The sequence below is a fragment of the Oreochromis niloticus genome, linkage group LG5 (genome assembly GCF_001858045.2).
Source record: "Oreochromis niloticus isolate F11D_XX linkage group LG5, O_niloticus_UMD_NMBU, whole genome shotgun sequence".
NCBI classification, from domain to species: Eukaryota; Metazoa; Chordata; class Actinopteri; order Cichliformes; family Cichlidae; genus Oreochromis; species Oreochromis niloticus.
In genome coordinates, this window is record NC_031970.2 from 21,887,010 (window position 1) to 21,903,491 (window position 16,482).

Genomic DNA, 16,482 nt, shown 5'->3' on the forward strand with positions numbered 1-16,482 from the left:
AAGGGACTACATTGCCGATCCTCTGATGTAATCACCCGCCCACCTTGAATCCATCCTTCACTCCTACCACACACCTCACCCCTATTTTGCTGTCCTCGTGTCCTGCACCAATCTCACATACTCACCTACTTTTTTTTTTTAACAACCCTGACTTCCACATACAGTATCATAGTTCGTCTGTCTATACCCTTTCTGATAAGTGACAAGGGTGATAATTCGTTGTGACTGCAAATGCAAAATATCACTTTATTATTACTGAGATACTAATGTATAAATGTAATGCATATTGGAAAACAGAAATTTTTCTGTTTTTGAAAAGAGTAAGTTGTGGCTAATAAGATAACTTCATCATTCAGAAAAGAAGTGGGAAAAAATAATAAATAAAACGTGTTATGGTTGTATTTCCTTGGCAAGATTTTTCTAAGATTTTTCTGCCAGTGGTTTTCCAACATAATAGCTTGATCCACGGATAACTGATACACGTCCAATTTCCTGAGTACAAAGGCTGCTTTACTCCCTGCCAAAACAAATGAGTACACCGTATGTTCATTGACTTTATTTACAGTGTGGAATTGGGACATACTTCGTGCTTAGATCACGACTAAAATGTGGGGGAAACTGTAACTGTAAAGTTAAAGTTACATACGTCCGCCATATCTCACAAAACAGAAAGTACTATACTATAACGGGATCTAACATGTCAAATTTGGCCAAAAAGGCAATATATATACATTAAAATATAAATTAAAGGACGCGTTCATCATTCGTTGCGTGCTATCCGAGTTACCCTGAACGTAGCTTAACACGCGAGCCGCCCACTCAGTCTGTTAGTAACCGCCCACAAAGTTGGCCAGCCAGGTGACAGGAGAGCCAGCCGGGAAACAGCACGGACCACGTCCTGCCTGCGTTAAGAAGTCGACTACGTAACGATTCACAACCAAATCAAAGTCGACTAGGCAAAACCACCTGCTTAAATCCTGCGTTTATTGCCTGCTCTCACGTGCCCCCAATCTGACAGTCTCTTTTCCGTTAGCAGTTGCGACGTAACCAGCTAGCAGTTCGAGGACACCCATAACATAACGCTAGCCTCTGACGTTAGAGAAGGCTCAACGGTTGGTTGTTGTATTTCTGTCCGGGTAAAGATAGATAAGCCAGCGGCGAGATGTCCGAACCGGTCGGAGAAGCGAAGCTGGAGGTGAAGCAAGCGAGCAAAGAGGTGAAGGAGAGCGAGAACGTAGCGGAAAAATATTCAGCCATGACTGTGAGCAAAAACAGCGAAATAACCATGGGAGAGCTGTCGACTGTCTTCAGCGCTGTGCCCACTCACAAACCGGTTAAAAAGGTAAGTCTGCGCCAGGTGTAAGCATAACGGCACCGTTGGATATTAAAACAAACCTCCAAGGCTCTTTTTTTTTTTAGCGCGATAACAGCACTTTATAGGTGCTGTATCTTCTTTGTTTAAGGGTATTTGTATAGTCAGACTTAGCCTTCTTTTTGCACCTTGAATACATTTTACTAGAGCTCAAAGACTCCTGATTTTAAGAAAATATATATGGTACTAATGAGTTATATGTCACAGGGGGTTAGGGTATCTGTGGTATCATAACAGTCCACACACATTGCTATTGTGTGTGTGTGTGACAAGAGAATTAAAAAGTTGTTTAAACCCACATTAAGTAATTAAAGAGTCACACGTCAAGTCTCAAGCAATTTAAGCATTTTCTGCATGTCTATAATGGCTCACACCTCTAATAATAACACTAAAACTTTATAATTGTGCATTTTTATTCACATATCCCCCTTATTACAAATCCCAAATTTACTTCAAGGGTCTTTACAGTTTCAGCATACTTTCAGCAGCGGCTTCTGACCTGAATTTGCGAAACAAAAGAACCACTTGTTCCCTGTAAAACTTGCAAAAATAAGTTATTTGACACACTCCAGGAACAAGGAAGAGCTGCACCTTTCACTTTTGAGGCTGAATGGACAGTGTTTGCACACTCCATATGAGTTGCACTGAAGTGGACAAATGAACACAATGCAACAGTTTTTGCATTTGGAAAGCATATAGCTCGACATGGGGCACGGAGTCTGTCAAATGCAAGCGTCCGCATGCTCAGCCAAGAACATATTAGCTAGGCGTTCTTGTTATACATGACTGTTTCACATCCTCATACCGTTTTAGGGAGGATCTTTACACTGAAGCAGTCACTAGCTTGCAAAGTCAGGAGCCAAACATTTGACCAAAGAGTTCAAAGTTTTTGTATTGTTGGATTCAAAATAGTTGTGCTCAGTTGATATCAAGAAGAACTGGGAAATGTGAACATAGAGGACATGTTGATAAGTGTTCTTTATGACAGCACAGTTGAGCTTACTGACCTTTTATTTTAAATGTAATGCTTATGTATTCTTACATATTTAGTGAAAGACATTTAAGTTTCAAGCTTACTAATTATTTACAGTCCGAATTGGAGGGATAATGGTTAAGTCTGGGCTTCCTGGAGTTGTGATATCAGAAAGACTGTAATCTCTTTGACAGGAATTTAAAATAAAGAAACAAGGGTGATTCAATCACAGATGGCAAAGAACAATATTGTAACAGACTGGGGGAAAAAGCACACACAAAAAGAAGTTTTAAATTTTCCTTAAAATATTGCCAAATGGTATGTGCTCAGATTCATTTTTTTAATTATCTAGCCCTTACTTCACTTTTAACTTTAGGTTCCATGTGATGAATATACAGACAGATGTGTCTTCCGCCCACTATATAAAACATGACTACAAAAAAAAAAAAAAGGGGTTTCATTTCCTCTGGAATACATTTTTTGTTTATCAAATGGCCGGAAATCATAGTAACATGCACAGAGTCTTGATTAAATATAGTAATACAGTCTCAATACCTTTGAGTCTGTGCTAACCACGTACTCAATCATTCTGGTAAACCCCCCCAACAGCTCACATAAAACAGTATGTTTCATTCAGTTGGGCCTTGGGACCCTGAAACCTACACCACCCTGCTGAACTATGTGGTGTTTTTCACCTAAATCGCAAGAAGACCGCTCCTCATTGTCTTCTGTTACCATGGTGTTTAGCAGGTATGTGGATGGGACACCTCAAGTCAAGATAATTAATTGGAATGATGAGAATATTTCATTTACAGTTGTTCAATTCATGTTTTATTTATATAGCGCCAAATCACAAAACAGTCGCCTTAAGGTGCTTTTATATCGTAAGGTTAAGACTCAACAATCAGACGACCCCTTGAGCGAGCACTTGGCAACTGTGGGAAGAAAAACAAAAGGCAAACTGTGGAAGTAATTGTTATGCATGTATATCATTTATTTTCTAGGCTGACCTTTAAATCTGACACTTGGATAGAAAACTCCAACACATTCCAGAAACTGCTGAGGTGGGGCAATCTCTCTGTCCTCTGTTTGCATTGGAGCACCTTGAGAGTGGAAAAATTCCTGTCAGCATAAGTTTTCTTGTTGTTGCAAAAAAATAAAAAATAAATAAAGCCAAAAAAAACCCCAAACTGTCCAGGCATGAAGTTAGTTACACACAACAAAAATACCAGTCCGGTTTCTTCATCTCACAGAAAGGTGTACTGTTTGCTTTAAAGGGGCACGGATAAACCCTTATCATGCAGAGAAATATTTTATTGGAGGCCAAAAACCCCCCCCAGGATGAGAGCCTGCAGCACACACAGGGAGTAGGACTGTTTCATAGTTCTGAAAAGTAATCAGTAGGTACAATTCAGACTTGCACTCATTTCACGTCAGTTGCTTAAATACCACAACAATGTGAGCAAAATGTCACACGTTTGGCTTAACACACTGTGCTGGAACCAAAGCTGGAGAGCTTTGTTTATGTTTTAAAAGGTCATATAAGGTGATTTATTTTTAATTTTTTCCTGCCATCTGTACAGCCCTGCAGGCGATCAAACAACACGACAGGGAATTTTTCGACGTCAGAAAAGCAGAGAGTCGATAGTTACAATCGTTACACAAGCACGAGTCAGATGGGGTCATCGAAATCAAAATATGGCTTGAGCAGCTTAATTTTGGAACATCAGTCTTGATGATGCACTGTCTGCTGGGCTATAGCCAGACATCTATTTTTGGTAATAGACTGAAATAAGCTCACAAATTTGAGGGGGATTTTTATATTGCCAGTAATTTTCTTGGATTCTGCTCCATTCAAATCTATTAAAGTCATTATATGATACAATAAAGGCAAAAGCAGCTCTACTCTAGCTCCTGAAGGACTGTAAGAAATTAACATTTAGCTGAACCACAAGAAAATTATCACAAAACTGCTTGTCTGTGTGTGTGTGTGTGGCTTACATTGTCTGCCCTTTTTGTTTTTTTCCCCTTTTTTTTTTTTTTAGCAAATCCAGTTTGTGGAGGACAAGCAAGAGTTCAGCAGGTTCCCCACCAAGGCAGGCCGTCGCTCCCTGTCCCGCTCCATCTCCCAGTCCTCCACAGACAGCTACAGCTCTGGTAAGAAGGAGCCAGAATCACATGTGTGTCATTTGTGATGTAGATGCAAAAGATTTTACACTGTGTTGTATTTACTAAGCTGTACAGTGTGGAAAGGGAGGTAATGAGAGGAGTCCGTTAGGCCATTTGATGACATCAATATTCGTACATTTCTTTGTTATAGGTTTTGTGGTAATGCTTCTTTTTGTCATCCTCATCTCATTTTTACCTTCAGCAAAAATGTTTGCTTAACTTCCTGAATCTTGAGTTTGATTGGTGTTAATAAAAGAACGTCTTTTACAGCTGCATCATATACGGATAGCTCTGATGATGAGACCTCGCCACGGGACAAAACTCAGGTCAACAGCAAGGGCAGCAGTGACTTCTGTGTCAAGAACATCAAGCAGGCTGAATTTGGCAGGCGGGAGATTGAGATCGCAGAGCAAGGTCAGCACAAGGAGCGTGAAGTAATCTCAGCATTTCATTTAAGCAACATCTACTAAATTTACAAGTGTTGTGGAGGAAAACAAAACAGGAATCAAAGGTTAATGTTTAAGTAGCAATGAACAACACTGTCTCCTAAAAATAAATCCTCTTACACAACTGAAGTGTGACATTTCAAGGGTAGAATATTTCACCCTGAACATAAGGTTATTTGAAGGTATTTAGCAATGTGAGTAACTTTCTCAGTCTGTCGCTGCTGTAAGTGATATTAATTTGTTTGTAAAAAGGAAAGTAGTTGTCATGATATCACATCTCTAAAGATGTTAAGATCTCTAGCACATTGTCCATTCTTTCTTGCTTTGGACCAAAGAACTATAAGTTGTGCTTTAATAAGATGAGCCACATGGTTTTAATCGTGTCTGGATATGATACAGAGTAAAATCTTGTTAGTCTTATCAGGCAAGAGTTAGGTATCTGTGCAGATGAGTGTGATGCTGAAAAGCAGGCCTTATTAATGTGTCAGGTACAAATGTAACAACAATATTTTATAATCCAAATTTAAAACAAAAAAAATTCATGATACATTTATAGTTTTATCTTTACTAAATTTATTAATCAGTATTCATCTGTTATAATTTCTCGGCAATAAAACATTAACATGATTCCTGCCTGTAGTATTTCCTATAACATGAAAAAAAGAGAAGGAAAATCTGGACATGATTCATAAACAGACTCTGCATTATTAAGCAACACTGACATTTGGAACCTAAAGCAGCATTTTAAAGGTCTGTTTGCTGGCAAAACGTCACTGAAGCAGATGGGAAACTTAAGCTTGTTCGCTGCTGCTGTTGCTACTGCTGTTATTTAAGCCCCGTCACACAGGCCTAGAGGCTTGCTTTATTTAAGAAATACAACACACAAACACCAATAACACTACATATTTCCACCCAAGAGAGAAAAGTAAAAACTGTATATTTCAAAGAGTCCCTTCATCCATCTTTCAAAAAATAGCCAGTAGCTCTGTATAAAGATAACTGTCTTTAACTGTTAGCGGTTTAGTTCTAGTCTGTAACGCATGCTAAAAGAAAAGGATGAATTTCTTTTCTACTGCATCGTCTGCGTTGCAGTGTTTCCCACTGACTATTTTTATTATGTAATCTTGTTTTCAGATATGTCGGCACTGATCTCACTCAGGAAGAGAGCACAGAGTGAGAAACCGTTGGCAGGTGCCAAGATTGTGGGCTGCACTCACATCACTGCCCAGACTGCAGTAAGATTTGTCTCTGACATCGAGCTTCAACGCCTGAGCAAAGGCTGCACTGTGATTGTGTCTCTTCGTCATATAGGACTTTAAATCGCTATTTAACTGCTTCTTACTTTACGCAAGCTCGTGCTTCCTCTTATTATTATTTTTTAATTAAATGAGTAAAAAGAAAATCTATTGTATTTCAATTAAAATGTATGTAGCTGGCTGTGTTCATGGGCTGTCAACAGCCAGATGATCCCAAAGAGTTAAAGATAATGTATGTAGACGTGGGTCATGGTAAATTCATGTGTTATATAACAATAAAATACACTGTATGTTTTCAGGTGCTGATTGAGACTCTGGTTGCTCTCGGAGCTCAGTGCCGCTGGACCGCATGCAACATATACTCCACACAGAATGAAGTGGCTGCTGCCCTGTCGGAGACAGGTAAGCACAGAGATGGTGAAGAAGCTCATAGACCACGCTGGGTCTTCTAGGTGAGCTTGATTGCAAACAACATTGTGATAACAGCAGAACACGGCATTAGATAAGGCTTCTTTTTAATCTTTAATGAGCAAAGGTTTGTTCTGTTGTGTGAGCATCTCGTGGCTTTTAAAACCAAGGTTACGGTTTGTAAATGTTAAACTCATGACAGTTCATCCCTGCAGACTTAATGGGAACACATAACTCTGTCCATGTAGTGAATTAGCAGCACTCTTTATGCCCTTTATCTGCGGTTGCTATGTGATGGTCAAAGTGTGCATTAAATTTTCAGAGTAGACTCGTCATGATCGGGCAGGCTGGGGGAGTCTCAGTGATCGTGCATTGTTTACAGGGTGTCTAGTGCTCAGTTAATTATTGCTGTACATACTGTACTGGGCTGTTCATTAAACTGAAGGGCACGTAGAGAGTACAAATTTCTGCCACTATTAAACTGGTCTCAAACTTGCTTTTACACCCAGTAATCATATTGATATCATCTGTTTGGAGTGTGACACATTTCATTTGAACAAATACTATGTCATGAAAAATCTTCGGTTTCCACTGGGATGAGTGAGATATTATATCTATAATACCAGTTATTAAGCAAAGAGGTGAATTTGACTGTATTCACTGTCTTTATTTAAGACTTTATGTAGACTTGCATGCAGTTTATCCAGTTTCTGCTCTGTGAGATGAACGAGACAACATTGAAGTGGTTTCTTGATATGACGTACTGCTACTGAGATATTACCGCCCGTCTGCTATGTTTCAGGTGTGGCTGTGTTTGCCTGGAAGGGGGAGTCTGAAGATGACTTCTGGTGGTGTATTGACCACTGTATCAACACTGAGGGCTGGCAACCTAATATGGTTGGTGGAAAACATTTTTCGGGTGCTGTACATGGACATTTCTTTTGCCAGGTGTAATATGTGAATGATGTACACAAACAGCAACGTTGAAAAGCCCCAAATAACACCAGAAGAAGAACCTGTTCATTAATAACAGTCTGTAAATATTTAATTACTGAAGAGAAGATGAGAAACACCACGCTCTGTTTATAAGAAGATAACAAATCTTTTCCTCCTGCTTATTAGATCCTGGATGATGGGGGAGACTTGACACACTGGATGTACAAGAAATACCCCAACGTATTCAAGAAGATCAGGGGCATTGTAGAGGAGAGTGTCACTGGGGTTCACAGGTAATTTATTTTTGGATATGTGGATATTTGCTTTCTTGACACAATTAGTTGCGAGCCAACATGTTTCCATCATGTTTCTGTCTAGGTTGTATCAGCTGTCTAAAGCTGGAAAACTGTGTGTGCCGGCAATGAATGTAAACGACTCTGTGACAAAGCAGAAGTTTGATAACCTGTACTGCTGCAGAGAGTCCATCTTGGATGGGTGAGTAAGCTCGGGTTTTAAATGTTTTGCTCATTTATAACAACTATTTATTGGATAACTTTAATAACAAGGTTTAAGGGGGAAAAAAAGGGGGAATCCTGTAATTTTAGTCACTTTTCTAGAAGTGATAAATGAGAACAGCTTATCAACTTAGAGTTTAAAACCTTTAGATATATGTGCTTTTCTTTATACAAATCCATGTCTGTGTACACTTGTACTTTATATTTGAATGAATGTAGTATAAAGATTTCTCTGGCTCCAGAGGGAGCTAAGCAAGGTAATTTGTGTTGTGTTATCATTTGTCTACAAGTGGGGAAATCTGGCAGAACAGGCCCTTTATGGTCTGCTTTTCATCTCAGCATCATGTTAGTGGGTGCAAACACAATGTGCTTAAATCTCTGGATGATGGTCGATTTGGACTGCGGGTAATTCTTTTGGCTTTTGGGTCAGCCTTTCACAGGAGTGAAGAGAGTGAGGAATTAAATTGAGAAAATCTCTTTGTCCAGCTGCATCACTTGCGTTGCAAAACTGTCTCTCGTGACCACGTTGTAAAGAAAAATAGGCATATATCACAACATTATTTATTAATAACAATCAAAATTGATGTTAGTGGAGGACGGACAGCCTCATATGCTGCTATCACAAAGAATGTTGCCATTAAAGATTTAAACTTGATTTTTAAAGGGTAACAACCCTTGTAAAAACTTGTCTAGTGTGAACATTGCAGACTCTGCAGTCTCTGAAACAGCCTGACAGCACAGTTACATTTATAACCCTACTGTTATTTGGCAGCATAAAAGGTCTAGTGTTCTTTAACAGTGTGTGCAAATTTCTGCATGGGAACAGTGCTTGCTGTGCTTTTCTGTGCTTACTGCAGAAAATTTATTGCTGTTCCTCTGGATTAATTATAAGCAGGTACAATGTTGTCTAGTAGCAGGTGTTCCATTATGAGATTGTAATTATATTTCCTCAGTTAGTGACCAGGGCTAACTGAGAAAATTACCTTCCATTTAATTTGAAGTTGGCTTGTATTGGAAGCAGGTCTTATTTTCTAATACCCTCTATTTGACAGGTATAATTTGTCATATTTTTGGTGCCTTGCCTAATCAGCTTGTTGCCTTTATTAAAGTTATTGCACTATAATGAATATTGTGGAGAGCAGCGAGTCACTTCTGAGGAGCATCGGTGAAGTGGCTTGAGTAATATAAGCACAGGTGCCCAGACCTCCTTTCTGCTTTTCTCCGGGCATTTCCTCCAACTCTTCCGGGGAAACACCATTTCGTTCCCAAGCCAGCCAAGGGATGTAACTTCTCCAGTGTGTCCTGGGTCTTGTCTGGGCCTCCTCTTGGTGGAATAATCCCAGAACCCCTCACCTAAGAGGCACCCAGGAAGGATCCTGATCAGATTCCTGGACTTGGTGCTTTCAATGTTGGTTAATAGTGGCTCTATTCCACGTCACATCCTGACCCATCCTATCTCTAAGGCTGAACCCAACTATCCTACGAAAGAGTCTCAGTTCTGACGCTAGTATCCAATCTCATTGAACACTATCCAGAGCTTGTGACCATGTGTTCAGGGCAGGAATGAGGATCGACCTGCTTTCACACTCAGCTCTGTCTTTAGCACAGCAGACCGGGACAGTGTCAGCATCACCGAACACATAGACTCAATCAGTCGGTCAAACTCCCACATTCATGAAGAAGACCCTGAGAGACTTAAACTGCTCCATTTGGGGCAACAAAAATTCCCCGGACAACATGGCTCTTAGGGTCACTGGAGCACACAAGCACACAGACTCCAGTGTGACAATGTGGCAATTTTGGATATATTACAGGGACTTTTGGTACAAGCAGTGCCAAATAACATTTTACTGTGTGCCATAATTTTGCAAACACTATTAAAGATTGTCAGTTTTGTTTTCCAATTCTACAAAATGTGCTAATTTTGTGTCTTAAACGTCTGTAGTTTGAAGAGAACCACAGATGTCATGTTTGGAGGCAAACAGGTGGTCGTATGTGGTTACGGCGAGGTGAGTTGTTTCCTTTTTAGATTATCATTCCGCAGTAATCATAATCGTATAGATGTGAAAATGTGTGAGACATTTTAAACCTGCCCTTCAAACTCTTTTGCTTAAAAAACAAAAGGATCTGTAGTTTGCCATTCATGTAGTATCTATGTTATTTTGTCTTTTTAGGTTGGAAAAGGTTGTTGTGCTGCTCTGAAAGCATTGGGAGCCATTGTCTATGTGACAGAGATTGATCCCATCTGTGCCCTGCAGGCCTGGTGAGGAAAACATGATGAATCTATCGAGCGATATGAACAGGAAAAAGCTGCAGAGATAAAACCGAGCTGTCCAGAAAACTGTTCGTGTTAATTATCTAACAAAGATATTTTTAGATGTTATGGAAAACTAATGATCAGCTTTAACTGAGATGCACTACACACCCTTTAGTTGAATTGATTTGCTTGTCAGTAAAAAGAGATTTTCCAGCCTGTCACTGCCCAGGCCTGAGCTGAATGCGAAATCTCTTCCTTCTTTTGTGTGTAAATAGCATGGATGGATTCCGAGTGGTCAAGCTTAATGAAGTCATTCGCCAAGTAGACGTCATCATCACATGCACTGGTAACTACATTTAATACAAAATTGTTGTACTCACTGACATTTTTTATAGCTTTTTAATATAACATAAGAAGTTTTAAGTTCATGGAATTTTCCACTGCTTCTTAGGGCTCCAGAGCTTTTATTTCTTCTGTAATGGATGAGGATGGTATATTTGTGCCTTTCTGTAGGAAATAAGAACGTGGTGACCAGGGACCAGCTGGACAGAATGAAAAATGGATGCATTGTCTGCAACATGGGACACTCCAACACTGAGATTGATGTGGTAAAATAGTGCTTTAAAGTATGATGGTAGAATTTAAAATTTAATACCACGATTATAACCAGCAGAAACAAACATATAAGTAAAGATCAAATAAATATTCTGTAATTTTAAATGATCATAAAACGAGGTTTACTTGTGTTCTCGTCTCATCTAGGCAAGTCTGCGGACCCCCGAGCTGACCTGGGAGAGAGTCCGCTCTCAGGTGGATCATGTCATCTGGCCTGATGGCAAGAGAATTATCCTCCTGGCTGAGGTGACTGCCTGTGTCTGTGTGCCTTCACTTATGGATTTGCGTCAGTTATAGCTACACAACATTAAACTGCGTTACAGCTATGCACATGTGATCTCAGGTTGATAGCATCCTTGTTAATAAACAGTGTTGATCCAGTCTGATCCATTCTCCTCTTTAATGTGCTGTCATATCAAATCACTTTCAGCTTACGCTAGACTGTAACAAATGTGCTCTAGACCTTTTGATTAAATTACTTTTTAAAGCCTGTGATAACATGTTGTTTTTTGTCCAATAGGGACGTCTCCTGAACCTCAGCTGTTCCACTGTCCCTACCTTTGTGTTGTCCATCACAGCCACCACTCAGGTAACACGTAATTGCATGCTGATGGCAGCTGAAGCCAGACCATATTTGCTGTTGATGTCTGGTGCAGATAGCAAAGTACATAGGACTCAGTGTGTTTTTCTCCCCCCCCATTTTCTGTAATTAGATGGTCGTCCTGGCAGATAAGCTCATTTACTGACCCAACATCTACACGCTGTTTCTGCTCATAGATGCGCTCTCTCATTATAATCAGTAGTTCTTAATTTAATCCTGCGCTATTCATTAAATTCATGATTTGCAATTATATTTCAGCAGTGTTATTGATGTATGTTTTCAGGCTCTGGCACTCATCGAGCTGTACAACGCTCCAGAGGGACGGTACAAGCAAGATGTTTACTTGCTTCCCAAAAAGATGGGTAAGGATTTAAATACTTAACCACTGCCTGTATTATTTACACGTTGGAAGCCGACAGGCATTATTTATGGACGGCTGCAAGAATGGAGTGCATGAACTGACAGATACACATCTTCTGTGTGTGCGCCCATTTCTTTCTTATTAAAGGATGTCTTTGTTTTTCAGATGAATATGTTGCGAGTCTGCATCTGGCCACGTTTGATGCCCACCTGACAGAGCTTAGTGACGAGCAGGCAAAATACCTGGGTCTGAATAAGAATGGCCCTTTTAAACCCAATTACTACAGGTACACTTTTGCACATATTAAAATTTTGAAATGGGGAAATATTTTGAAACTTTTATTAACTTATTGTTATTGCACTAGGTTGTTTGCCAACACATAAACATTTTTTAAGAATTGTGTTTCATTCACATTATCTGTTTTTGTTGTTGTTGTTGTTCACAGGTATTAGTCTGTCACCTGAGAACAACAGCATGTGGACGGTTCCTGATTAGTACCCGACTTCCAGGCAAAATAATGATTTGTGTATTGTATTTTTTACCCTTCATGGGATGCATAGCTCATTTACTTGTATTTTAGTGACTGTAGAAAGTTTTGCTGCTTTACCAATGGCACCCAAGCTGGCTATGAAAAGTGAGGTGTAAGCACTCTGCTTATGTGAGATAACACATGCAAAAAAAGGAAAATATATGATTTTTTTTTTTTATTGCATGTGTTTCCATTCTGAAAGCTGTTGAGTATATCAGCATATTGTGCCAAATGACTGTGAGAGGAGGGTTGTGGTTGTTCAGAAATATTAGTTGTTAAACATGTTAAACCCACACGGAGCACTATTTTTGTATAATCATTCCCTCCATGTACTGCAAAACAGTCACTTAAAATGCCAAACCCAGGAATCTCAGGAGCTTACTGTGCTTTTTATGCACTTTTAGCTCCTTGTTTTGGCATTCTCATCAATATTGTGCTTAAAACTGTTTGCAGTCTTTTCCTTAAAAAACAGATAAGCCAACAATTGCAAAAAAAATGTGACATGATTTAAACTCCTGGTTGTTTTTGTTTTTTTTCTATCTCAGGAGTAGGTGGACCAAATCGGAGTTGAAAGGCCAGTCAATATGAGACTTATTGTTACTTTTAAACTAGCCAGTGATTTGGCATTAATCAGATGTCAAATCAGTTTTTCCTGTGTATCTGCTGAGTAGGCAATCGTTTGCTTACAGATGAGCCATAATAACCTGATGAGCTGACTGTAAATCAAAGTTTTGTTCCTCTGAGTATTTTTACTGTCCAGCGGTCAGAAATTGCTCTGTGCTGCTTTAAACGTTTCTTCCTGCTTTGATATTAAAGCACTTAATCACCTTATACATTCCATACACAAGATACACTCCTGTTGTAGTATCCTCACAATTAGTGCTAACCTTCACTGGGCCTAACAGAAACATAAGCGCTTGTTGAGCAGAGTAAATGTAAGAGCTTGTCATATTTTTTTCTTGAAAAAGAACTTGTCCATTTATGAGGTTTTGGTGTTTGGTGAGAGTTATATCTGTACCTCAGGGCATTCAAATATCTCTAATTATTTGTAAATATATGTCAACGCATCTGCACTATCTAATCTTAGTATTCATGCGTAATCAGTTGGTTTTGAATTGAATATTTACAGCATGTCTGTAAATTGGAGGGATATAATCATGTCTGTGATCCATGTCATTTGTCAGGTTTAGCTGTTCAGAGTAAATTGAATTTGGCGGTTATGTTACATACAGCACATTTATACTGTACATACAGCAGCCTCTGATGAGCTGCTCTCGTAATGCCGTGTCTTGTTAGATTTGTCTCAGGACTCTGTTAAAGAATGCTAACAACAGAAAAGTAACTGTCGTTTCCTAAATGCTCTGGGACTAGACACGGATGAGCTTTGTTGTATTAGCTTTACCTCCTGTTATCTTGTGGTATTATAGTTATTCTAATCCAACACAGTATGTGTGTTTCCAGAAGATTATGATCATTTTAAAGGCTTACGCACTGTGAGGCGTAAATGTTTGTGAGGCTTGTTAAATGCAAATTCACATTTACTCTGTTATATTCACATGTGATATTTTTTTAAACAGTGGGCACTTTGGATGACTGAGTTGAGCGACTCATTTTATGTCTAAACTAGGTATTACACAGATAGTTGTATCTTGTTGAACTTGCAGCTCTTCAACACATTTCATTGTGCTGTACGAGAGGATGGTCGCTAGTCATTAATTCTTTACAGTTGACAGCACTGCTGTTCCTCTCAAGTGTTTGACACCTTGTTACCATTTTAAAGTAACGCTCCACATGACTGAGGATCCTGTTTCATCACCGCACTAAGCATAAACCTGAATTTATAGAAACTGCGTATTTCATTTGTGCAGTAATTTTCAATTTTAAATGAGCAGGCTGCCCCCCCCCACCTCCCAGTTACTCCTGTTGTTTATTGAATAGTAGCCTACAGTGTGCTACTGCAAAGTGCTTTTCATCTTTGCACTAACAGCTTTAAGGGCATTACAGCCAAGGAGGACATCATTTTCAGTAAAAGGAGTGCTGCAACCATGGTTACTGATCAGTTGACAGTGCCTTGTAACTCACTTAGTAATTTATATTCACATGGACCATCTGTGCGTTTTCCTTTTTATCCATGTTGATGCCCGTCACAGTTATTACCCTGCAATATACAGTTATAGCTATGCAGCAAAGAATCCTCAGCCTTTCTTCTGGAAAAGTCAGTGTTTCACAAATTCCATAAAAAGTTATGCTAATAATTACTGTAAACAGTTTGAATAAGCAGCATTTTACATTCTGATATTTACCTTTTACATTTATTGTGATGGGTTTTTTAATCTCTATGTTCTTGTAATAATGGTACATTTACTTTCATAATGGCACTCGGAAAATGCTTCGCTTTATAACTAATAGTGACAGTCACTTTAACCTAGTTGTTCCTCTGTTATAGAGACAAATGAATGTTATATTACTGGCACAAACAGCTTGACTTTTGTTAAATTGAAGTTAATCAGCATACCACTGTGATTTGGAAGCTGTACATTGTTACATTTGAATACAAGGTTGTCTACATTATATAGTACCTATAATGTTTGCTTATTTTTCAACTTTGTTTCTAGTTTGTTTCATAATGTCAACTGAATACAGCTTGTTAAATTTCTCTTCACTTTCTCCTTTAATAAACTCCAGTTTAAATTTGAAAATGGCTCAGAAACATCATTTTCCTGCAGACAGACAATAAGCTTTACACAATTTGATTGAGTTTAATGTATATAGCACCAAATCACAACAACAGTTGTCTCAAGGCACTTTATATTGTAAGGTAATGACCCTACAAAGAAAACAGAAAACACCAAAAATCATATGACCGCCTAGGAGCAAGCGCTTTGGTAACAGTGGGAAGGAAAACTGTCTTTTAATAGGAAGAAACCTCCAGTAGAACCAGGCTTGGGGGGGGGGAAGGGGAAGGGGAACCATCTGCTGCAACTGTTTGGGGATGAGGGGAGGAAGACGAGACAAAAACATGCTGTGGAGAGCCAGAAATGAATACTAACTAATAATTAAATGCAGAGAGGCATATAAACAGATAGTGAGTGTTTATTCGCTCACTAAGGCCACAGGCAAAAATATGTGGGTAACAGTGACAGTGAGCCAAATGGAACAATAATTTTCTTTATTCTGATTGAAATGAACACACAATTTTATTTAGGCATATGTCCCTAACTGGGGTGACTGTATGCCAGGTGGAAGAGCAGGTCATTTCTAATTGCAAGGTTGGTCCAGTCTGCATACCAAACATCCCTGAGCAAGATACTAAGTCCAAGTTGCTTCTGATGCATCCATCAAAGTATAAATGTGTGTGCATGTTGGACAGGAAGCACTTACCTAGAAAGAGCATAGGGGGGAAAAAGTGCTTGTATGAATGGGTGAACTAGTTGTGTAAAGTGCTCAGAGTAGAGAAGCGCTGAATAAGAACTAGTCCATTTACCATTTAAAAATAATGTAATTATGATGGTTACAGTTGTGATTAGAAATTTACATCTACTCATCATGGGCATGAATGATGCGGCAATTTGGGGCTTTTAATGATATCCTGTGAACAAGATTGTAGAGCATACATCTTTAATGACTTTACAAAAACAAAAACTGGTTGCACAAGCTTTTATTTATTTGGGATTTTCTCTAATGCACACAGGGTCAAAATATTATCGTCCCTTAGTAAATTGCACTTCGACCAGATGCTTTCGGTAGACATAAACAAGCTTTTGACATAATTCTGGCCGAATATTAGGCCACTCTTGGCAGAAATGTAGACTTCATTTAAATTGGTTGGTTTCCTGGCTCTTAAGTCAACAAGAGCCAGGAAACAGGACTTAGCTCGGGGCTTTGGGAAGTCCCTTCCAGTAGCTAAAAAACCCCTCCCAAATAAATAATTTAAAACAAAAAAATTACCATCACATGCATGCACCATGATAAGTGAATGCAAACCTCTGACCACACCTTCATCCATAATTTAAAAAAAAAAAATGCTATTTATATATTTTCTTT

General features: G+C 39.0%; 1 protein-coding gene across 1 annotated transcript; it reads left to right on the top strand.

Moving 5' to 3' along the window:
- Positions 1 to 816: 816 nt before the first annotated feature.
- On the top strand, positions 817 to 15,137 carry LOC100690806 (S-adenosylhomocysteine hydrolase-like protein 1). The gene is made up of 17 exons (XM_005469572.4): positions 817 to 1,342; positions 4,391 to 4,502; positions 4,785 to 4,928; positions 6,095 to 6,195; positions 6,516 to 6,618; positions 7,427 to 7,521; positions 7,747 to 7,853; positions 7,939 to 8,055; positions 10,021 to 10,084; positions 10,250 to 10,338; positions 10,608 to 10,678; positions 10,846 to 10,940; positions 11,095 to 11,193; positions 11,468 to 11,536; positions 11,832 to 11,910; positions 12,075 to 12,195; positions 12,355 to 15,137. Exons 1-17 carry the CDS (start codon positions 1,163 to 1,165, stop codon positions 12,359 to 12,361), a joined length of 1,653 nt encoding a protein of 550 aa, XP_005469629.1. The 5' UTR covers positions 817 to 1,162; the 3' UTR covers positions 12,362 to 15,137.
- The last annotated feature ends 1,345 nt before the right edge of the window (positions 15,138 to 16,482 follow it).

Excerpts from the sequence above, each read along its gene's own strand:
- LOC100690806 (XM_005469572.4), top strand. The coding sequence starts at position 1,163 with ATGTCCGAACCGGTCGGAGAAGCGAAGCTGGAGGTGAAGCAAGCGAGC. Across the intron at positions 7,522-7,746 it reads AGGGCTGGCAACCTAATATG|ATCCTGGATGATGGGGGAGA; the intron begins GTTGGTGGAAAA and ends CCTGCTTATTAG. Across the intron at positions 10,339-10,607 it reads ATCTGTGCCCTGCAGGCCTG|CATGGATGGATTCCGAGTGG; the intron begins GTGAGGAAAACA and ends GTGTGTAAATAG.